The 24,746-nt window shown below is 38.5% G+C and overlaps 1 protein-coding gene across 6 annotated transcripts in view; it reads left to right on the top strand.

Moving 5' to 3' along the window:
- The window catches only part of ATP8A1 (ATPase phospholipid transporting 8A1), a 250,764-nt gene that overhangs the window by 164,125 nt on the left and 61,893 nt on the right, over positions 1-24,746 (top strand). For all 6 annotated transcript variants that reach the window (XM_078367269.1, XM_008993413.5, XM_002745887.6 and 3 more), the window contains one exon: positions 12,085-12,257. In XM_078367269.1, the coding sequence (XP_078223395.1) occupies positions 12,085-12,257 (173 nt within the window). The remainder of the gene's footprint in view (positions 1-12,084; positions 12,258-24,746) is intronic.

Raw genomic sequence — 24,746 nt, forward strand, 5'->3', positions numbered from 1 at the left:
AATGAATTGTTAGCCACACTGGATATTAAGTTAACAAGCATTAGAATATACCTTTTTCAACACCGTGGTAAAAGAAAACCCTTTATGGAATTGCTAATTTTTTTCTACCTGAATTTGACATTCTAACACCATGTAAGTTTTGACTATAACTTATAGGACATTCAGGACATAAAGGCTGGAGTTGTCATCTGCACCCTTTTAAGCTCAACTTACATGTATTATGCAGACAAACCTCACTGTTTTGGGAACGGGCCACTGTTGAATGGCTTCTGAAAGAAATCCAGAATAAGCAACTTATTGACTCAACTCCAGAAACGAAGGGGAAAAAAAGAGACTTTGGGCTACTTCAGGTTCTGTTTTCATATGTCCCGTGAGTCTCATACAATATATTTTGTATTGCTTTGAAAATAGTTTAGGCAAGTTTTAAACCACACTGAGTTTTCCTCTGCTGCCAGCATTGGTGTTCGGTACTATGAATTTTTGTTTACCATTAGCAAAGCTGTTTCAGCTTTTTGGCTTGAAATTTTAAGGTTATAGTTTAACTTTGAAGGTGTTAATGTATCCCTATCAAAAGCAAAGATACTTTTTTATAACATCCTAATGCAAAAAAAATTTTCAAATATTGTCTGACAGGCTGCTTACTCCAAGTAGCTCTCAGTAAAGAAAGCCAACTTTATTACATTTGAAATAAATGGGTTAGGAAAAAATGTAAACATTACCAAAAAATGAAAATAACATATGAACAAATAATCTGTCCTGCTTTTCCTGGATTTAAGACGGTGTCTGCTGCAAGCCAAAGTATGTGGTTGAAAAAGTTCCATCAAACCCATTGTTTGGGCTCATAGAATTAAATGTGTCCCTTTTTTTAAACAAAATTCAGTGAGACTGGCTTGTGCTGAGAACTGTAAGTGAGGTTGTTCACAGATTTATAGTGTGTCTGTTTTGAGAAATTCTTCTCCCCTCAACCCTGAATATTCTTGACCTCATTTTTGGCTAAATGTCTGAACTCTTCCAAGAGTTCCCTAAGACCTAGAATTACAGATAAATGCATTCTAACTAGTCTGCCCCCCTTGCCATTCTCTCAACAAGCTTATTGACATTTCTGAGGCCCTGTGCCTTGTGCCCTCTTTGCATGTCTGCCCCCCATACCTTCCAATGAGTCAGCACAACCATAAAATGACCATTTTTAGGAAACCTACTATGTGCCAGTATGCCAGATGTGTCTGCATACATAATCTCTGCTCCTGTAGGGCTGGGGGTGTTTGCCTCAATTCCAGAGACTTTCAGTTCCCATGGCTAGCGAGTGCTAGAATCGTAAATGTAAACCTTGACTGCTTGAAGTCCCAAACTGTGTTTTGTTCGCTTTTGGTTTTGAAGAACAATACCTTCTCCAGTGGCAGCAGTGACTCATTTGCAGAAAGTATTCCAGCAGGTATCTCCCAAATGTATTAACTCTTTTCATTTCCATTCTCCACCCAACCCTTATCCTCCTTTCCCATTTTCCCACCTCCTTTACCACTCACCACCAGGACCACAGAACCCCTGAAAGAGGGAGGCCCTTCTGGAATATGGAAATGCCCAAATCCTGTGATTATGGAATTCTGAAAAGACCTCATATTTAATTTTACTAATACAACTGTACAGAAGATATTATTGACTCTGTGTGTGTGTATATACCGCGTGCATGTGTGTGTGTAAAATAAAGGAAATTTTGTGCCTTTGGAATTTTGTGCCTGAGAAGACATGGCAGATGATGATTCTTCTGTTTTCTTACATTAATTAATTTAAATCATTTAGAAAATGGGTCCAACATAAGCTTTCTCTGTGGTTCTGGGTAACAGTTTCTCACAGGCCCTAGTTGTTACCTTCTTCAAACCATTGATTTGTAATCTGCTTATTTTGAGAAAGCTGGTTGTATATTCTGAGCAGCCTCTTCCTGACTGAATTGAAGGCAGTGAGAGAGACTGGATGTCTGCCGACCCAGTTCCTCCCAGCATGCTTCCTTCTGCATTCACTGCCGCCACTAGAGAATATGTAATACCAAGCTCAAAATAAGTGTTTAGGAGGCTTTCAGTGGTAGTTTAAAATAATTACCATGGGGGCTTTGGTAAAAGCCTTTATCCACAAAACTCTTCAAATTATATAATTATATCCTCTATCCCACTCTTCCTTCCTTTCCCTGGATTTGTCTGTCTTTGCTGCGTGTCCCCACCCCAGTGCAGAAACACGGACTAGTCACAGATTCAGCACTTCACTGCCTCTCTCTCCATAGTACCCTAAGTGAGACTACATGCCTTACAAGCAGTTATTTGCCTGATGGAACCTATCATAATCCCAAATTTCAAACCTCTGTTGATGGGCCAAGAGCATTTTACCCAGCACTACAGCTTCCTCTTCGTACCTGCTTCCATTTTGTGACCCTTGACCTTTTTCAGATGGCATGACCCTTCTGGGAGATTGGACCACTTCCTCAATTACAGTGTTTCATATCTACCCCTACGTTGGGAAACCTCTATTTGTGTATCAGCAAAGCATGGAATTCTTTTGTTTTCCTCTCCACATTATCTTTAGCAATATATGTTGATTAAATGCATCCGTTTGGCCGCCTTCCACTAAGCGGCTTGGAGGACCTCTTTGACCATGTGTTTTTAATGACTTCACCTTCTGTCTGCCTTACCCATTTTGGAAAAATTACTTTATATTGGTTTGAGTCTATGCACACATGTTTTTCAACGTTATGTTTTTAGTACAGGCTAGGAGTTTAGAAACACCAAAGCTTTTTGATCAAAAACTACATCAAAAAAATCAAATTTTTTAAAATAAATTTTAATTTTCTAATGTGTTGGGGTCTGGGAGGAACTATGTCAAAGAGAACTAGTGATCCTGACTGGGATGAATACTAAATGGGCCAGTTGTACATAAATGTAGTTTCTCCCAACTCTCAGGCGTATGTTCTTTTACTACCGCCTGCAGTAGCTGGAGGAGTGGTTGATATATGTGTGGCATAGGAATATATGGAATGCCCAGTGTTCCACTGAATCAATAACACATTGTAGAAAAACAAGTAATGCCCAATGGTTTATCCATATGTTATTATGGGAGCCATAACTCACTCTTTAAGAAGGTGCTAACATTGTCCATACTTGATATGGTCATAATGTATTATTAAGAATGTTCCTAGAATGTTCCGTTAATTCACAATTTTAAAGTGTGAACATTTGGAGAGTGTAAAAGTAGAGACAGAATAAAACATTATTTAACCATAAATTTGTAAATACCTCACGTCTTAAATGATGATGAGGTGGGGCCACAAACCACCAAAACAGCTAATAAAGTAAGTGTTAGTTTAAGATTCTTTTATATATATATCCTATTATTTGACCTTTTAAATTAATTTACAGATTTTAAAAGGTAGAGCCTTAGCAAACTAAAAGTGGTGGTGGTGGTTTGTTTTGTTTTTGTTTTTTACTCCTAATAAACATTTATTTCTCTCCTTAGAAACAAAACCTAAGAATTAACTTGATGTGTTATGTCTGAAGAACATATCAACAAAACAAGCCCTGGATGTCTTCTTTATAATTAATTATTTTAAAACAAATACATATATTGATGTGTCATCTGTGCAAAAATATACAGATAATAAAAGAGAAATGCCACATCAGTTTATAACTTTAAGATTTTTTTCAGTTAAGAATTAGGTTGGAGGCAGAAATTAAGAGATAAAGAAAAGCAGTGATTAGTTATATAAATATTTGTCCTCCTACCATGTATTAAGAACTATATGTCATGTGAGACTAGATAATGCCATCGTTCCTAGATATGAGAAGATAGGTTTCCAGAAGTAGCTATTAGTACTGAATGTTGACAGTCAAAAGGTAAATTGAAATAAAACTGCCATTGGGAGATTTCGTAAGAAATCTTAAAATTATCCTGGTACCATACCAGCTGGATTCTGCAAAGTTGTGTAGCAGTTGTCGATTTGCAGATTTTTTTTTTTTTTTTTGAGACGGAGTCTCACTGTCACACAGGCTGGAGTGCAGTGGCCAACCTCTGCCTTCAGGTTTAGGTGATTCTCCTGCCTCAGCCTCCCCAGTAGCTGAGATTACAGGAGCCTGTCCCATCCAGCTAATTATTGTACTTTTAGTAGAGACAAAGTTTCACCATGTTGGCCAGGCTGGTCTGAAACTCCCAGCCTCAAGTGATCCCCCTACCTCAGCCTCCCAAAGTATTGGGATTGCAGGCGGAAGCTTTGGTGCCAGACGCGTGTTAATACCTCTGTTAGACCTGATACCAGAGGAAAGAAAGAACTAGCCTTCTCCTGGATGTTACCTCATGCCAGGCACTGGACAGGGCACTTTATTCACAAATAAAGGAGTTAGCACGTCTTATCACTATAGTCACTCTACAAAATAGATAGTAACCCAGTATTATGAATGAGAAAAACATGATTCAGAGAAGTTAAGTCACCTGCCTGAGGAAAGACAGCCAGTATGTGGCAGAGCAAGGATTTGGAGGAAGCCCTTCCGGTAACACACAGTTGCCTTCTAGAGTTAATCAAACCAAAAAAAAATACCTAAAATCATGAGGCGGTACATTGAAATAGATACATACCTCTGGCGAAGAGTTTATTGATAGGCCATTAAATTAATTTATCCATAATACTTTTTGACGTGTGATAATAATCCTTTCTACAACTCTCTTAGCCCATGTAGCTACCCAAAATCCAAAAGGATTTTGGAGTTCTTGCTGTCTTACGTAAGTGGTAGAAGCTATTTCTAATTTCTTGTTTAATTTTTATCATTCATTAGGGAATTTTTTCAAAATAACATTTAAGGTTCCCTTTTCCAAGAAGGTGAAAAATGTTTGATTAGCTTGTCTTTACCTTATATGCTACATCTACCTGAAGTTGAGGAAAACCTGGAGTTCTAGACCATAGGGTATGTTTCAGCTTCTGGAACTTAGTTCTTTACAACGTGACAGCATTTTATTTCAAATGTTATCAGTGTCCAGAACCATTGTATGCACCCTCACGGGCCAGCCTGGACTTTCTCCTGCCCCACTGTTTGATAGCTGCACATTTGTATGATACAGGCAGACCACTGCTTTCTCTACACTTTGGTAATTTGTGTGTGTCTGCTGACCAGCTATGAAGAGTTGTGTCACAGTGGCTCTGCCTCCAGACAGCTACCTCATTTCAGCAGAGTTACCATCTTTGTTCAGCAAGATTCTTGCAGACGTTTTATAACATTCTGTTGCATTTTTTCCTTTCTAAAGAAAGGAAGTGAAAACAGAAACTTGTGTTGCTGATACTATAGAGGGAAGCACAGGCTTCATGAACTTATATTCATTCTGATAAAGGTGAAAGTTTCTTCCAAAAGTGATTTGTTGCTAGCTCTGATTGTATGCTCATTTGCTTAACTGGTGGGAATTCATGAAGAAAAATAACAAATCCAAGAATAACAAAAATGTCTTAGTTCATTCAGGCTAACAAAAATACCATAGACGGAGGGGCTTAAACACCAAATATGTTTCCCACAGTTCTGGGGACCAGGGACTTCAAGATCAAGGTGGCAGCAGATGTGGTGTCTCTTGAGGTCCTTCTTCCTGGTTCATAGACTGTGTCCTCTTGTGTCTTTGCATGATGGGAGAAGGGAGCTCTCCAGAAACACTTTAAGGACCCTAATCCCATTCATGAGGTCTCCACCTTTGTGACCTAATCACCTCCCAAAGACCCTACCTCCTGATGCCATCAAAACAGGAGTTAGGATTTCAACGTATGAATTTTGGTGGGATCCAAACTCTCATTCTGTAATAGAAATACATTATTAAATGATGTGTCTGAAACTCAAAGTGTAATGCAGAATTTTGATTTTTTTTTTTTGTTTTTGGGAATAGGATCCTCCTTGTAACATAAGTTTATTATTTGACTTGCGCACATTTAACAGAATCCTGAGAATAAGTATAGATGCTGGACATTTGTTTGTGTTTGGACCTAACGGCCAAAGTATACTTTGAATAAATGGGCTTTTTTCCTTTAACTTTTTTGTCTGGGGTCAGCCTTGCTGCTAGACACTCTCTGGGACATATATGAGAGATCACGTGTTATTTACTGAAGATACAAATAAGTAATTGCAGCCTCAGAGCAAGATCTGGAAGCTACTACCATTAGCTGTTCCATGTTGGACTATTTACCCATAATCTTCACCTCATCTCTGCTCTGTGAACCCCTGGCTAACCAGTCATCGAGTCAAATGCTACAGGCTTTTCTTTTTCTTTCCTTAGGGATGTCTCCACATTCTCTACTAGGGTGTTCCTTGGAATTGTTCCTAAGTAATATTGTCTTTTCTGTAAACCTCTGAAAGGAATTGGGGGAAAAAAGGGCTAGAAAGCTGAAAAGGCCATTTTTACGCAGGTGCTTTCTCCAGCATTACATTTGGGGCCATCAAAAACACAGTTCTTAGGTGGCCTCACATGTTCTTTGCACATCTGGCCTGTGGGTTCTTTAGCCTGTTCCAAGCAGAGTTTTGCCAAAATGAAAATGACAACTTGCATGTTATGATACTTTACAAACAAATCAGGGCTTTTAATTTATTTCAGTATAAAACTGTGTCAGATTTCATTATCTAGGGCACCCTCTGTGATTTCTATCAAGGGTTTCCTCAACATAGGTCATGAAAAAGTAACGAAAGAGATTGCCATAAAGCTGCTAGTCTCTGATTTCTTAAAGATTGCTGTTACATTGTTTTATTGAAGAGTAGTCTATGAAGTATTACCTGTTTTGTCAGATTATAATAATGACTCAATGTGAGGAATTCTACTTGGCTTCATTATCTACCAAGCATGTTTCTTTATTTTCATTTTTCTTTCCCAAACATGTTATAAACCAATACATATTATTTCTCCTTCCCCCACTGTTCTACAACCTAATTTGATGACTAAGTAGCTGATTTAACTATACATTGTATTACATTCACTAGACAATTTAAATTATTTAAGGCCAAAGTAGATGTTAGATCATAATGACCTCTTTGTTTCTCATTTTCTCTATGAGATAAGCACATTAGCATTTTCTTTATTCTAAATCAGAGTATTTAAAATTATAAAGGAGTTTTACAGGCAGCAGAAAACAATCCTTTAAATGGTCACACAAGAAAAACACTTTGAATTCCTATAAGATATTCTCCAATCATTAATAATTTGGCTATTCTGTTATTACCTTGTCATCAAAGATCTCTGTTCCAAAGGAAATATAGAGATATAAACAGATAAGCTACAGACATCATGCTACCTTGTATAAGTATACTGTAAATGAAGTATTTCAGGGATCCAAAAGATGGAAGTATTGATGTCACCTGGAGGACTCAGGGAATGTAGGGTCAAGGGTATGTGTCTTGGTTTATTTGTTCATTGTTTTTAGAGTAATAAAATTGTGACCTTTTAGGTGGGCTTAGAGAAAAAGGAAATAGTGCCAATGGAGAGAACAAAGATGCAAAGAGAAGTGAAAGAAACAGAGGTGAGAAGGCAGGTGTTCCCCCAGCTCAGGAACTAGAGAGGATTAGGTAAAGGGAAGTTTTGAGGTTAATGAAGGAAAGTTGAGGGAATTCTTTCTGCTATAAATGTATAAGTGTTCTCAGTAAAACGGGCCAATGTTTGCTGAAGTGACGGGTTAAATTTGGACTCTTGAGGGGAGAAGAAAAGGTCTGGAGTAGCCTCTGGGAAAAATGGAATCCACTAAGCACAGATAAAAATCTGGATCATCAATGATAAGCAGCGACATAAGAAGAGTGAGTGAGGTGGCTTTTTTCTTTCTGTATGAACAAGACAGAACCAAGAAGTTGTACTGGGTGTGGCCTAAATGGTGAATTGGCAAGGCAAGAAAGCATGGTAGGAGGCTCAGGATAAGGGCTTCCAGTCAGCACTGGGCTCTATGTGGTGCTGTGGATATGGGGAGAGCAGAGCAGAATGGTTCTTCAGAATGACCACACAGGGTGCAGGTCAGGGAAGGGGCTTGAGAATCTCACTTTCCACTGTGCTCCCTCCCTTGCCTAGCTAAGTGTCTGATCCTCAGCCTTTCCCCTTGCCTGTCCTTCCGAAATTGCCTTTACCTTGCAATGTGTCCAATGATCCCAAACTTTCAGCCCACAAGTGAAAATATGCAGAACAAGGAAATAGAGACCTTTTATTTTGTTGTGCTTGTGTTGTGGTCTTTTATCCTTTTTCTGATTTAGCTTCTCATTGCTATATTTTCACTTTCACAAGTCACTAAGTTTAAATATTTAAAAATTTCCCCCTTCAGTAGCCAAAAAGAAAACAAAACAACCACTAATATAGTAATAAATTTATTCTTAACTACAGGAGATAAGCTTCAATGCAATGCAGCCATAAAGCATGGCTCCTGGACTTAGGGGAAAAGCAATAAACTTTCATAAATAAAAGAATTTGAAAATATTCCCAGCAGTAAATAAGGATAAAATATAACTTGTAACTGGCAGCACACAGCTAACAACAGAGCTACTTACAAAAGAAAAATATAAAATAAGAAAATGTTTGCAGCTTTTTCATTGTTGTTACCTTGAACCCTAGGTGGGCTGACGAGAGAATTCACTGTGGGAAGTTTTTGACTTACCTTCTGAAGTGTTATTTCTATCACATCTCTTGACACCTTCTGATTTGCCAGAGAACTGCGACAGTCACCAACAAAACACAGGGGTACTGATGCCACGAGTTTAGAGAGTTTTCAACAAATTTTAAGGTGTTAGAGAATGCCTTAGAAAGGAGGGAGAGTGGGGACCACGGGACTGCATCCCCTACTTGGTTCATGAGGGCATTTCACAGTTCTGGGGTTTACTTGACTTTCAGTCTTATTTTGCAGCTGAGCTTTCAAGAAATTTGAAGTTCTCCTGAGGTCTGTCTCAGGTTTCATTTCAGGTTTTCAGCTCAGGAATCACTTGGGCAATAGCTTAAAAGAAAATACAGAAGCATTTAAGTGAGCAATGCCTTTGAAAGTCTGTCAAAGTAATAGATTATTTGTTCCCTAGAAAATTCAGGAGCAAAAAGACCTCTCTCTGTGTGTCTGTCTCTCTCGCTCTCTTTCTTTCTCTAATCAGAAGTCATAAAATGGGGGAAATGAAGCATTGCCAATAGGATGAAATCAGAATGTATCAATGCCCGCATTCAGTAAATGTGTATTTCCTGATCATCTGAAATTGCAGGCACTGCCTTTGTTGCTGAGAAACAGGTTAAACACGGTCTTTCCTGAGGGTAGAATGAGTTACACATGGTAGCATGGACTGAACCTGGGAGGGCTTGCTGGGTAAGCTTGGTTTTTGAAGGCAGCAGAGGATCCTCTGGAGAGGAGGGCAATTCCAGGGAGAGGGAAACAAAAGGAACCAAGGTTGTGAAGGGCAATGGGAAGGAAAGTGAGTTAGGCTCAGATTGTAAAAAGCCTTGTATGCCATTTTAAAGAGTTTGGACTTTATTGTGTCAGCTGTAGAAAGCCCTAGAAAAAATTTAAAGCAAGTAGAGACAAGATTTGTGTTTTAAATTTCTTTTATAAAGAGAAATCTCTGTTGGCGGTAAAGACAAGATGAGAGACAGATGAGGACTCAAGGGAAGCAACAGAGGGACTGGTGTGGGCATTCCATTTATAACTTGCTGTGCCTGGTATTGTCTGAAGTTTGGTTTGTTTTATTGCTGGATTGTATAGAAAAGGACAGGCTACTACAGAAATTTAATTCTCACTTTGATGTCACTACTTAATAGCCACATATTTTTGAGCAAGGAGCTGAGACACTCATCTGCAAAATGGTGATAACAGTAGTACCTCCAGCTCGGGGTGGTAGCAAGTGTTAACCTAAATGTTGCATCTCTGTGTGTAGCCTGCAGAACTGTGCCTGGTGTGTAGTATGTACTAAATATCTTTTATCACTTCATTGGCTTATTTGTTCATTCAATCTATATGCATTTGCTTTTAAGATAATCCAGGGGAAATCTATTATAGATTGTCATTAGTAAATTTTGCTTGCAGAATTATTACCAGCATTTTTCACTTCAAGTCCTCTTGGGCCAAAAATTTCCAGCAGGAAACAGGATGGTGAGGCTTGTAATTAGAGCAGCTACACTCTCCCCACCCCTGATGTAAAGTGTGAACAGAAAATTCTGCAAAGAATGCTGCTATATGGTGGTCCTTCCTGTCACTGTGTGTAATGGGGAACAGGGCAACTGTTAAGTGAAGCTTCAGCATTGGGAACGTTGGCAATCTTTATAGTACAACATGGTTCTATTATTTTGGTAGAAAGATTCTGATATTCTAGAACATAGTATGAACCACATTTGCATACAAATCTAAAAACACCTTCAAATATCCCCAACATAAAATTTTAATTACCTATGCCTTTGCTTCTCTGTTTGTAAAATACTAAGACTCTCTCTCTCTTTCTCTCTTTCTCTCTCTATATATATATTACACATATATATATTAAAACCAATATGCTTAAATTGGAACAATAATTGTAAATCCCTTGAACATTATAAAAATTGTTATGTAAGTGTACTGTATTTTTATTGTAGTTATATTTTATTATATAAATACATACATTTGTATTTATTTTACAAATGCTGCAGGCTTAGCATTCAGAACAAAAATATGATAGGAGGGGAATTATTCATTTTATTTTTTTGGGCAAAGCCAGTGTTGTGTTTCTTCACCATGGTAGGGCTCTTGTGAGATAGAAAATTGCCTCCATTAGGTTATGGAAAGAATCTATAGGATGTGGGGAGAAAAGTTAAATATATTGAAACTTTATCCCTTTGAAGAGCTGGGAAAACAGTGACAAAGGGAGACAAATACATCCCTTCTGTATAGTTGAGGTAAAGAAACCTGTCCTTGACACTAAAGGCTTTTATTGTGCCTGTAAATGAACTCTTCATTGATAGAACTCTTCTTTCATTTGATCCATCAAGATTAAAATGCAATAAAAAAAAAAAAAGAGTGCCACGGTTAAAAGTCAGCTTAATTAAAAGTGGGTAGCCAAGTTCTACATATATTTAAAAGGCCTTTATGTTTCTTCTGTTTTTGGAACATGTTTTTTCAGAAAAAAGTTTTTTTCTTCTCAGATCAATAAACTATTTTTTTCCAAAAAAAAAAAAGATTACCAAGTCACAGGTCACCATCCCCAACTAAAATATAGCATCATGAAATGATGATTAAAGTTACCAAAGCCAGTTCATAAAAGTGGCAAGAATTTACAGATTCTGCATTTCTTCTCTTAGTTACTAGGAATTAAATTCAGTAGCATTGAGGACTTTTGAAAGAATGCTCATAAATTATTTAAATTACAGTTTGCTTAATGAAGGGATACATTCTGAGAAATATGACATTTGACAATTTTGTCATTGTGTGAACATCATAGAGGGTACTTGCACAAACCTAGATGGCATAGCCTATTCCAGACTCAGGCTATACAAGATGTCCCATTGCTCCTAGACTACAAGCCCATACAGGCTGTTACTGTACTGAATACTGTAGGCAGTTGTAAGAGAGTGATATTTGTGTATCTAAACGTAAAAAAGGCACAGTAAAAATATGGTCTTACAATCAATCTTATGAGACCCCCATGGGATATGCAGTCTATTGACCAAAATGTACTTAGGTGATGCATATATTCCCCAGCTTTTTCCCTGGATTCATGGAGAAGCAACTTTGACTAGCTCATAAATTAACACAACTTTTTAGCAAAATAATTTACTGAAAATATGTTTGTAGTATTGTGATTGCATGGTCATGGTTAGAATAATGAGCAAAGACTACAGAATCATCTGAGGAATGGGTGACTTATAGTGTAGTCCCAGCCCTGCTAGGAATAGATGTGTGACTTCAGTCAAGTAACTAACATTTTCTGATAACAACTGTCTGGGCTCCTGAGGGGCTAGTGAGAATCAAATGACTGGAGGTATGTGAAAGCAATTTGAAACGTCAAAAGCACTAAAAAGAACTAAATGTAGTTGCCAAATATCTTTCAGGCGTCGTAGTAGAACAAATGGGAGTAAATGTTGATGGCATTTTTTGCTTGTTTAATATTCCAGGGAACAAGGGAAACTCTCAGTCGTCACTGTACTACCCTTGGTGATGCTCTCCGGAAAGAGAATGATTTTGCTCTTATAATTGATGGGAAAACCCTCAAATATGCCTTAACCTTTGGAGTACGACAGTATTTCCTGGACTTGGCTTTGTCATGCAAAGCTGTCATTTGCTGTCGGTAAGTTCTCCTTAACATTGTCCGATTTTAGTGAAGAGTGACTTGATCCTAAGTTCTTGATTTGTAAACTTCAATGAAAGTGGTCCAGAATTTGTAAATGTTAGGTTACTTATTAATGTGTTCACTCAAGACTTGAGGTTCACAAACTGGGATGGAATTTGTTAGCAGTTTTTAAGAGTGAGCCCTAACAATCATTAACAAGTATTGTTCATCATTGGAATTGACAGATTTCTTGCCGTTATCTTTGCTTAAAATTCATTATCTACCTGCATTTCCATCTGGGTCACTTCTCTAAAGGTCCTGTTTTCTACATTTATATCTTTGATCCAGCTGTGCTAAGACTTATTTTTTGGGAATAGCATGATGAAAAGCGCAAACCGAATCATTTTCCAAATAGCTGGGCGTTTTTCTGAGAGTCATTTATTGGCTATACAGTCCTTTGCCCTCTAATTTATAAAACTGCCCGTGTCTTAAATTAAAATCTCTTTTGAGTTATCAAGACCTAATTCATAGAATTGCGTTTTTGTAAACTACATAGCTCCAGTCCTTCCTGAGTTTCTTGTCAAGGAATCTTCCCTATATTTTTGTATAAATTGTTTAAACTCTGTCTTCTTAAGACCTAAAGTAGGTTCATGAATAGGATAAATATGCCCAGTCTCCTCTTTTCTGATCACCACGAACCTAAGGATTTTCTCTTTTTCATTCACTATATCTTAGGAGTTGATCGGTCTAGATCTAGAGTTGCAGTTTCTCAAATTGCTTTCTCCTCCTAGGAGATAAAATATTAGTGGGCATTCTGAAATATTTCTCAGAATCTGTAGTTTTGGTGTTATCTTTAAAACTACTCTATTTGCTTTTATCGTTTTCTTTAAAAAGACATTTACTAATAAAGTTGGGTTATGCTTTTTATACCTTTTTTGGTCTGGGTTTATTCACTTAAATATTTTATATATGATATTTATGAATTATAAGGCACACCTTATAAACATTTCCTAAGTTTAGTTGAGATATACTTTCTGAAATATAACTTAAACCATTTTCAATATCTTTTATAAGCATCTTTCCCAGAATTCTAATTATTTTACTCATATAATTTGTTTTTCTTCTCTGTGGTATGTATTAATAAATAATATTACTATAAAATTATTGGACAACATATTGTACTGATATTTAATATTAGTAGTAAACAGGCTCTTTGCTTAATCATGAAGAAAGAGGCTGGAAATTATTTTGACTCATTTTTACTTTGGTATACTCATGCTTTTTACAATTTGCTTTTACAGTGATTTTGCTTGATTTCTTGCAAATATCTTGACTAAGTGTGACTAATGTTCGACTTCGACACTTTTCATCAGAATAATGTTGTGCCAGATTTGGTCACTTAATCACTTTCACTAATGGTATCACAAGGATCAACAAGAGATTGCTTAAATGCACAAAAGTGTTAGGACTGCTGGCTCCTAGTTGGAAACAGAACAGGAAACATAATACAGAAGTATTTCGATAAAATGGCCAGTTCCCCAGCATTAGCATCTGTTATACGCCTGCTTTCTGTGCACTGGACACAGTGCAACACATAAAAGATGAGTAACACTTGATACCTGGTCTCCTTCATGTATCTTTCTTTTTGATTTAAGTCAAGTCACAATTTGGTTTGAAAGATGTGGGAGGCCAATTCTCATAATGCAGTCATTGCAGCTGAGCCTCATTCTTAAAGCATTGCTTAACACAGTACCTCCCACCATTCTTCAAAAAGTCAAACCACAAAATTAATAGCAGAGGGAGAGAAAAACTAGAAAACAGAGTCAAGGGAGAAAAAATATGTTCTGTGCTTGTGAAATTCCCTCCCAGAATCCTTGTTCTGGATGCTCACAAGTCACATGGACCTCTGGGCTTCTCCAGGCCCCAGGCCCCAGGGAGGGAATCACACCCTGCCATGCACGTGCGGCTCAGCTCTGAAACAGAGCTTATAAAGCTGTGTGTGGCCCCTTCCTCCCTTGGTTCTGTTTTATGCATGTTTCAAGACCATGAAGGTCCCTGTGCAGACACTGAGTTTCATTTTGAGTTTTAAGGTTGTTTTTTTTTTTTCTTAAGTAACATATCTTTCCTCAGCTTTTTTCTTCTAATTTTCTTCATACTCTCTGTTTTCCCATAAGGACTGTGGTTCAGCTTCCGGCCTTGCTTTTGAGAATTGGTCTAAGCCCATAATTACATCAGTGCCACTGCTGGATTTATGTCTATGTACCTTCTTGGCCTGGTGCCTCTCGGCATTTAAACTATTGGCACAGACCATCTTCTTGCCATTTTGCTTACTGACCTCAAAGTATAATTTCCATGATAATGCTTCTGTCCCTGGATAGGAATAGGTGGGCCATTCTGTGTATCCTTCTTTCCAGTTAAACCCAAGAGTCATTCTTCGTTTCTCAGATGATTACAATCTCAGCCTCAGGAAATTCTCTATTTTACTCTATTAGAAGGTAGACGCTCCAGATAAATACTGATTATTATTTCAAAATACAGTTTGGTACTGTTTCCCAAATTCATGTATGTTCATGCTGACTTTATGGGCTTTTCTCTCAAATTTAAACTATTTTCCAATATACTGCTTGTCAGTCCACACACATGCAGATAATTCAGAATCTCATCTTCCTCTGCAGTCTTCTCTTTAGCCCTAGGTAGAGTGGAAGAAGAGGGGAAAGCCTTCCTGTAACAGAAAATGAGAATCTCAGTATTAGTTCCATCCTCAGATTGCATCATCCGCTTTCTTCCCTGCTATTATCAGCATATGGGGCAGAATGAGGCAGATTTTAGTGTTTGCCTCATTGACACAGTTATAAAGATGAGCGGTGTCCCTCAGAATCTTCAGCTGAATTGAAACAGTTGTTCCCAGGCAGTAGACATTATGTTTCTCTCACCACTGTTTTCATGAAGGAAATTTTCAGAGACAGAACTAATCCCCCCACCCCAAATTTATTCAGGGCTCTGGAGCCCTGGTGGTTTTGGTTTCCAAAGTATAGGTTGAATGTTATGCTCAAATATTTTTCTTAAGTATATAAAACCCAAGAAGAATGAAATCTGTCTTATCAGGCTAACAAGCACTGTGTTTTCCTTCCTGGTTTTTTTTAGAGAGTCTGGCCCTGTCACCCAGGCTGGAGAGAGCAGTGGGGCAATCTCAGCTCACTGCAACCTCTGCCTCCCAGGTTTAAGCAATTCTCATGTCTCAGCCTCCCGAGTAGTTGGGATTACAGGTGTGTACCACCATGCTTGGCTAATTTTTTGTATTTTTAGTAGAGCCAGGCTTTTGCCATGTTGCTCAGGCTGTTCTCAAACTCCTGAACTCATGCAGTCCACCCACCTCAGCCTCCCAAAGTGCTGGGATTACAGAAATAAGCCCCCTCACCCAGCCGGATACTGTACTTTCATGGATACTGTGCTGCTTTTATTTTTAACATTGTGTTTTCCTGCATAACCTGAATTGTTTAGTAGGAACCATGCATCTAGTTTATAGGTAGTTTCTGATACATTTTCCTGGTTATAAACATAAACTGCTCCCTTATGGTCCTTCTTCCCCTCTACTTCTTCGTTCAAGCCTACTGATTCTTTTGATTTGGTGTGATCACAGATACTTTTGGAGAATAAATGAAAGTTACAGACCATTCCTTCAAGAAGTATACATACACACAAACGTAAAATTGCATGCACCCCTTCAGGGGCTTTACAAACTAACTGAAACTCCTTGGATAGGTAGACATAGGGGGAAAAGCTTGTTCTAAGACTCATGGAGATTTGTGGATACAACTGAAATCAAGCACTATTCCAGGGCGTAGCTGTACCAAATAAGTAATACCTAGTCTCAGTGACCAGTGCCCTCAGGTCTTACAGTCTGTATAATTGGTGTAAAGGCATTTTATCTAGAGATTCACAGAATGCTTGTTCTAGCTCTACTGCTTTGGCAGTTTGAATATCTGATGGAATCTTTCTGGCCTTGGTTTTGTGACCTGTAAAATAAGAGATTTGAATATCAGTGATTCCAGTCTTCCAGGGAACCCAGATGTAGAAAGCAAATAAAAGTGGAGCAGCTTCGACATAGTAGAGTAGGAAATACACACATGCCCCCTTCCTGGGTCATCGTGTCCTGGCTGGAAAGCTTCTGGGCCAGAGGACCTCTCATAGCCCTTTTAGGTTTTGCATGAACCATCTTTCTGTTGGCCACTCTGCTGGGAATAGTCTTTCTACTGCTGGAACCAGCTTAATTTGGGGAAGCATCTGTTCTACCTCTTTTAATATTCCCTCCAGAGGAGAGTGGGAATGTTGCAGTGAAGTATTACTGTGTGTTAAATAGCATGTGGTTTCTGAGGTCCTCGTCAGTTCACATAACCCAGCCTTTCAGAGAATTTTACATTTTTTCTGTAGTTGTCAGTTTAGTTTAAACATATTTTGAAACTTACGTTCTGTGACAGTTGGTTGAAAATTGGGTTAGAGCCTCCAGCTTTTAGACTGTCTAGTAATCTTTGTTCTTCTACATAATTTATGTACTCATGTCTTCTGAAAAGCAAAAGTTAAATTGAAGTAAGCATTTTTTCCTACTTGCAACATCTCTAATCAAAGTTTAACCCCCTTTTAGGCCATTTTCCCCATAGTGTTTAAAAAAACACTTGACTTCAGTGAGTGTTGTCATTTGGGAGTGGCATTCCAGGCAAAACCTTTCACCTTACTCCGATCGAGGGGCCCTGCAAGAAGTCTAAAGGGACACTGAATATTTGCTGTCATAGCATGAGTGCATTAAATAAAGGCAGATCTACTTCTTAAATCTTTAGAGATTGTCTTTAGCTTTAAGAATTTCTCTAAATATATGTTCTACTTAAAAGGTAGTCAGAAAGTACCCATGACGCTAATAAATGCTCAACAGAGATTCCCTTAAAGAAAAAACATTGTGAACACCATTGAATACCAAGCAGATGTTTGGCTTTGAAAAGACTTACAAACTGTTAATGAATGTCAACCCTATGTTTGCTTCCAAGAAAATCTGAATAAATGTTAGAAATGTTGAGAGAATGTTTCTTTCATACATGTACAGCTAAAAGAGGACACACTGAATAAATTTTATAACTCATAAAATCGCAATAGTTTGCTTTAACATAATAATCATCTGTTCAGCCTGGCCCATCTCTTTTGCTATTCTACCTTAACTGAGTAGTGTTAAAGGAACTGCAATGGCTATATTACAGCCTATTAGCCAGCTATGATGACCACCACCACGGAAGTCTATATTTGACAATAAAATGTCTAAAAATATGTAAGAAATTTAAATGCTACAGAAGCCTACAATAATTCAGTGGTTTCCAGTTTTAGGTGTGACTCCTTTTAGGTAAACCACCATTACCATCACCCCCATCACCAGTATGTACACACACACACACACACTCAGAACTGCAGATTACATACTGCTGATGATATAGGTAATTTGTAATGGAAAGTGCATAAAGTATAATTGCACAGCTTGGGATTTATCAAAGTGTAACAAGCACCCAAACAGGACCAGCCCCCGCAGAAACCCCTCATGCTCCCTTTAGTTGAGGAGCCTTCCAAAGATAACTGCTACCTTGATTTCCATCACCATCCCTCTTATTCATTTAACTGTTTTCTGTTTTGTTTCATACTAACTTTGAATAAGCATGTATACCTTTCACAACCACATCTAAATTCTTGATTGTTTTCTGTTAAGCAAATTTTAAATATAGCACTCTGTAGCTTTCTACTGAAGTCCTCCCTAAAGCTTTACAAAGTTAGTCATCAGTATATCAACACTCCTCTGTATTTCCGATACAAATCTAATATATTGCTTACAGTTCTCTGACAGGTCTGATTTGCTAAGCACATATGTGTCGAACCTATGGCATTTTGCTGACCTGTCAGCCTACTGACCTCATTGTGTGGGAAAGGGAAGCAGAGTTAGCTTGGTGTAACTGGTTCTTCTTGAACCCAAGATGGTTTCCAGTGATTACCTCCTTTTTAATAAACCTATCTGAGCCATTTCAACTTAGGACAAGTTAAAGAAAGGCTTGGTGTTTTGACCAAGGTTGAGCACATATTTTCTGTAAAGGAACAGATAGTAAGTATCTTAGGCTTTGCAGGCCAGACAGCTTTCTCTCTTACAGCTACTCAACTCTGCAGTTATAGCATGAAAGCAGCTCTAGATGATATGTGAATGAATGGCTGTGGCCGTGTTCCGGTAAGACTATCAGTACAAAAACCGCTGTTGCCTAAATTTAGCACTGGGGCCATAATAAAGTGTCTATAGCTTTGAATGAACATGGAAGGAGGAGGTTAAAACAGAACTTTCCTACAATTCTGATGGAGTTCATTCATGCTAAGCTCTCGTGGTCTCTCTAGGGAGAGTAATTTCTAGACTGTTTCTTTCTTTTCTCAAAAATGGAAACATTTCCTCATCTCTCCTCACTGGCAGATGTCCCTTTCTCCACAGTTCCTTGAAAAAGACTGACATTCTTTACATGGTGCCAGCTGCACAGTCCAGAGACCCCATTAAACTTATCTGTGCCATTGGATCCAAGAGAATCCCTAAATATAAGGGAATGAATTTGTTTTAAAATGAGATGTCAATACATATTGACATATAGCAGCAAGAGAGAAAGGCGGAACCCGGGGCCATTAACATCTGATCCTGGTGTATCAGTGCACTGCCTTCCCTCTGTTAGGGAAACCCCAGCAAGGGGCTAGAGGACATGCCAGCAGAACAATGAGGAAGATTTGCAAGCTAGCCATCTCCCTAGAGTCTTGAACTAAAGCAAGTTGCTCTTTGATTCGTATGTGTTATTTTTGTGTATTCTTTTTATTCCCAGTCCCATTCTATTTACTTCACCTTAGAGGAATATTCTCAAGTGTTTCATATGTTCCCATCATTTGCTGTACTTTAGTTGTATACATGTGATTCTGTGAAAAATACCTATTATTATATGCATATTGAATTGAAGAAAAGGTTTGTGTTTATAATGATATTCTAGTAAATTACTTTTTTTGAAATGGAGTCTCTTTCACCCAGGCTGGACTTCAGTGGCACGATCTTTGCTCACTGCAACCTCTACCCACCCCCATGCCCTGGACTCAAGTGATCCTCTTACCTCAGCCTCCCAAGTATCTGGGACCACAGATGCGTCTCACCACACCCAGCTAAGTTTTTTTATTTTTAGTAGAGACGGGGGTTTCATCATGTTGCCCAGGCTGGTCTTGAACTCCCGAGCCTAAGGGATTTACCTGCTTCAGCCTCCCAAAGGGCTGGGATTATAGGCATGAGCCACCCTGCCCAGCCTAAAAATGATTTACTTTTATTTTTCTGCATATTTTTGAGACACATCCATGTCACCATATGTAGAACAAATTTATTTATTTATTTATTTATTTATTTATTTAGAAGATAGAGTCTTGCTCTGTTGCCTGGGCTGTAGTGCATCCTGATTTTAGCTCTCTGCAGCCTCGACCTCCAAGGCTCAAGCTGTCCTCCCACATCAACCTCCTGAGTAGCTGAGAAAACAGGCATGTGCCACTACTCACAGCTAATTGTTAAACTTTTTTTTTGTAGAGACGTGGGCTGCCTGTGTTTCCTAGGCTGGTCAAAAACCCCTGGGCTCAAGTGATCCTGCCACCTAGACCTCCCAAAGTGCTATGATTATAGGCATGAGCCACTGTGCCCAACCAAGTTTGTTTATTCTCAGCACTGCTTGTTAATGCATATACATAATTTTATTTATCTCTTCTCATGGGGATACCACAAAAATTTCCTCCAAATCTTTGCTCTGGTGGAAAGTGCTGCATTGTATATCCTCTCTATGACCTCAGGCAAGAGTTCTTCTAGTAGATATATTGGGTGGGGGGGTACGGGAATGCTTGACTGTGGGGTATATGTATATTTCTTTCCCATTAGAATTGCCACATGGTTCTAAAACAGCTGTACTATTGTGCCATCCCAGATCCATGGAATAGAGTTGCTGTTTCCCTACCTTAATAACAATACATGGTATTACTGAATTTATAACATGGCCAATTTGATGGTTATGAAATGACACCTTGTTTTGATTTTCATTTCTCTGATTACTAGAGAGGTTGAGCATCTCACAGGAGTATTTACCTTTCTCAGTTTCTGCTTTTGAAATGTATTCATTCACTTATTTCAGCAAGTGTTTTTTTGAGTGCTCACTGTGTGCAAGTAGACTTAATAAGTACTGAAAATAGAGCAGTGAACAATGGGAAAAAATAATCTCAGCCTTCACATCATAGCTGTCGTTCAATATCATAAGTAAATATACACACAAATATTCAAAACAATAATTGTTGTGTGTGTTTGTGTGAATGATAATTTTGATATATATCAAACAGACTATAAAATCAGTGGTAATATTGCTACAAAGAAAAGTAGTATGTTGAAGAAGGGAAAGGGATGCTGAAATTTCTGTTGGGTTTCTTCTCTTTTTTCCTGCTGGTATATGAGAATTCTTTGTGTATTCTGGACATTGATTTTTTTGTTGTTGATTATTGATATGGCAAGTATCTTCTAGGCTGGCTCCCTTATTTCCTCCTGTGATCCCCTTTCTTTTCTTTCTTTCTTTCTTTTTTTTTTTTTTTTGAGACAGTCTCACTCTGTCACCAGGCTAGAGTATAGTGGCTCTATCTTGGCTCACTTCAGTCTCTGCCTCCCAGGTTCAAGCCATTCTCCTGCCTCAGCCTCCCATGTAGTTAGGATTATCATTGGCTTTGACATAGTCAAATTCCACTAATTTTTTTCTTTATGGTTTACACTTTTTGGATATGAAGGACTTCCCACTCCTGCATTTCTTCTGTTAACTTTTTTTTTTTTGAGACGAAGTTTTGCTCTTGTTACCCAGGCTGGAATGCAATGGCGCGATCTCCGCTCACCGCAACCTCCGCCTCCTGGGTTCAGGCAATTCTCCTGCCTCAGCCTCCTGAGTAGCTGGGATTACAGGCATGTGCCACCATGCCCAGCTAATTTTCTGTATTTTTAGTAAAGACGGGGTTTCACCATGTTGACCAGGATGGTCTCGAGCTCTTGACCTCGTGATCCACCCGCCTCAGCCTCCCAAAGTGCTGGGATTACAGGCGTGAGCCACCGCGCCCGGCCCTTTGTTTTGTTTTTTTTTTTTTTGAGTCTCGCTCTGTGGCCCATGCTGGAAAGCAGTAGCACTATCTCAGCTCACTGCAGCCTCCACCTCCTGGGTTCAAGCAATTCTTCTGCCTCAGCCTCCAGAGTACTGGGAATACAGGCATCCACCACCATGCACAGCTGATTTTTGTATTTTTAGTAGAGATGAGGTTTCACCATATTGACCAGGATGGTCTCTAACTCCTGACCTCAGGAGATCCATCCACCTCAGCCTCCCAAAGTACTGGGATTACAGGCATGAGCCACTGTACCCTGCCTCTTCTGTTAACTTTATACCTTTAGTTTTCTCATGTAGGTCTTTTATACATATGGAGTTTATTTTTGTATATGCTGTGAAGGAGGGGGGATCCCGTATTATTCATTTCTGCATCATGAGCAAATTCCCTCAATAGCATTCACTCAACACTCCACTCCTCTTCCCTTTGATAGTGTTGCCCTGTGTTGTAGGACTCAGGAATTAAGTCCAGACTTTCCACAGTTTAGACTTCACCTCTTAGTAGCTGAGCAACAAATTACTTCTCTGGCTTTAGATTTTTAATCTTTTTAAAATAGAGATAGAAATTATTATTCTCATAGAGTTATGAAGAATAAATGAGCTAATACATGGCACCTATTATTAAAATGTTAGTTGCTCTTATAAATGGTATCTAATTTTCTCTTATAGAGCCTAATTGAATATCTCACCTGACAGTATATATTGTATACTGTCATATACAAAGATTCTTGTCTAACCGTTATGGCCTTTTCTGTGCCCTGAATTTATTTTTTAATGTCTGATATTTAAATTGCTAACCTGGCTTTCCTTTGTTTCATTATGTACCTTGTCTTTTGTTTTTTTCTCCAAATCCTTATGTTCAATCCTCTGTATAATGTAGTGCTTAAGAATGCTGTGTCTATCTAGCCTGGGCAACAAAGTAAGACATTGAGTCTGCAAAAAAATTTTAAATTAGCCAGGCATTGTGGCACACACCTATGGTCCTGAGATAAACAAGAGGATCACTTGAGCCCAGGAGGTCAAGGCTACAATGAGCCATGTTGGCACCATTGCAGTCCAACCTAGGCAATAGAGCGAGACCTTGTTCCAAAAAAAAAGAGAGAATGCTGTTTCTGAATCCACACTGCTGAAGATTGAATCCTAGATTCACCGCTTGCCATTTTACTTTCAACCTTAATTAATATTGTTTCTCTGTGCCTTGGTTTCCTCATTTGTAAACTGGTGACAGTAGTAACTTAAGGGGTTGTTCTGAGAATTCAATATGTTAGGTGCAAATAACAGTGATTAACTGTGAATAACAGCATATTAACTGTTACTATACTTATTGCCATACTGGGCCTCATTTCTTCCCATTTATTTTGGTTTCCATCTATTATGATATTTTTTTTTCTACTCCTAACTTTAGATAAGATTTTCCTATATAGGTTTGAAACTTTTATACTCTATCCTGTCTATTTCTTGGGTTTTGATAACTACATTTGTGCTCATTTTTCTTCTTAAATGTCTGTATGTTTTAGTATATCTTCCTTTCCTGCCCCCACTGCCCCAGTAAAAAGACAGGAACTGAAGATAGTGATTTTGTGCATACATCCACTGTCAGTCTGAAGAAATCTTTTTCTCTCTAGAAGCTTTTAGAAATTTTTCTTATTCTTTAACCATAATATGTCTAGGTATAGGTGTCATTTTCTTCTCTATGTTTATAGCACTTACTGAGTCCTTTCAATCTAAGGACATATGTCCTTCTTCTGGAAAATTTGTAGTCATTACTTGTTATGTTTTCCCTCTTATTCTCTCTTGGACTCCAATCTGTATACATGTAGTCCCCTCTGTTCCTCTTCTCCCTTTTTTCCACAATCTTTCCTTTAATTTTCTGATGTCTTATACAGATTTTTTATTTGAACTTGCAGACTGCATGATATCATGCTCAGTTCGTCATTGTATTCTTTATTTTTGCAGTTACATTTTCATTTAACTTTCTAGTTCATTATAACTGCTTTTCTTGGTTTCATGTTTCTAAGATTGGTTACCATACTTTTTAAAAATTCTTAAAATCTGTTTCTATTAGGTCTACTTTCCTATAAGTTGTATTTCTTTTTTGTTCATGATTCTCTCCTGTCTTAAATGTTTCCCCAAAGGACCCTTTCCCCCATTGTTCCTAACAGGCATTAATGTCCCTTTGGAGGAACAGCAAAAGCTAGGTCCTACTTAGGTAAATTTGGAGGCAGGGCCCAATCTCAGTTTATTAAATCCCTATTTCCCCCTAGTCCCTTTACCTGAGCACTCCTCTTATTAGAGGCAGCCACACTCTGATGGAATTCCCAGGTTTCATTGGCACCTGTTCCTGCCTGCCTCTATGCCTTCAGGTTGACCAGAAAGATCTGGTTTTCCTATTCCAAGGCATGGGTAGGAATTCTTTCTGCAGTTTTCGCTTTAGGGCACTGAGGATGTACTCCTGGAATTGGAGTATTTTGCTTTTTAAGCATGTTATTTTGGGTGTAAGTTTTCCTAAGTTCCAAACCTAAGCCAAACTTTAGAATTGCAATGAAAGAGGCTTCATCCAGCCCAGTCTCACCCACCTCCACACACACACACGCACACACACACTAGTCAGCTCTAACAGGGCGCTGTGGGCAGGGAACAATAGATCCAGAAAGCTTTTCCATCTGTGTGTCCTTCCATTATCCCTCACATACCACTCTTTTCCTCCATGCCACTCAGCTTCTCACAAGGATTCACCTCCAAAGGTTTCTCGTGGATTTTTAGTTGATAATTATGGTCCTGAAATTTACTGGCTTCCTTTTTTAACTCCTGACATCTTTAGAGTTGTATTTTAGTTTCTGTCAATAGCCTATGCTACCAATTGGTCCTTCATCCACTAGGTATTTTTAAGGTGAGAGAAGGTTCCTTGGGGAAATTTATCCACACAGCATAGGAAGGGTTATGAGGCAGAGAGGAACAAGCTGATTTTCTTCCAACCTAAACAAACTCTGGGCTGTGCATGATAGCTCACACCTGTAATCCTAGCACTTCGGGAGGCTAAGGTGGAAGGACTGCTTGATGCCAGGAGTTCAAGGCCAGCCTGGGCAACATAGCGAGACTCTGTCTCTACAAAAAAAAGAAAATACAAAAATTAGCCAGGTGTGATGGTGTACACCTTTAGTCCCATCTACTCAGAAGGCTGAGGTAGGAGGATCACTTGAGCCCAAGAGGTCGAGGCTACAGTGAGCCAAGATTGTGCCACTGCATTCCAGCCTGGGCGACAGAGCAAGCCCTCATCACAAAAAAATCAATCAATTTAATT

This window comes from Callithrix jacchus, chromosome 3 (genome assembly GCF_049354715.1).
Source record: "Callithrix jacchus isolate 240 chromosome 3, calJac240_pri, whole genome shotgun sequence".
NCBI lineage: Eukaryota > Metazoa > Chordata > Mammalia > Primates > Cebidae > Callithrix > Callithrix jacchus.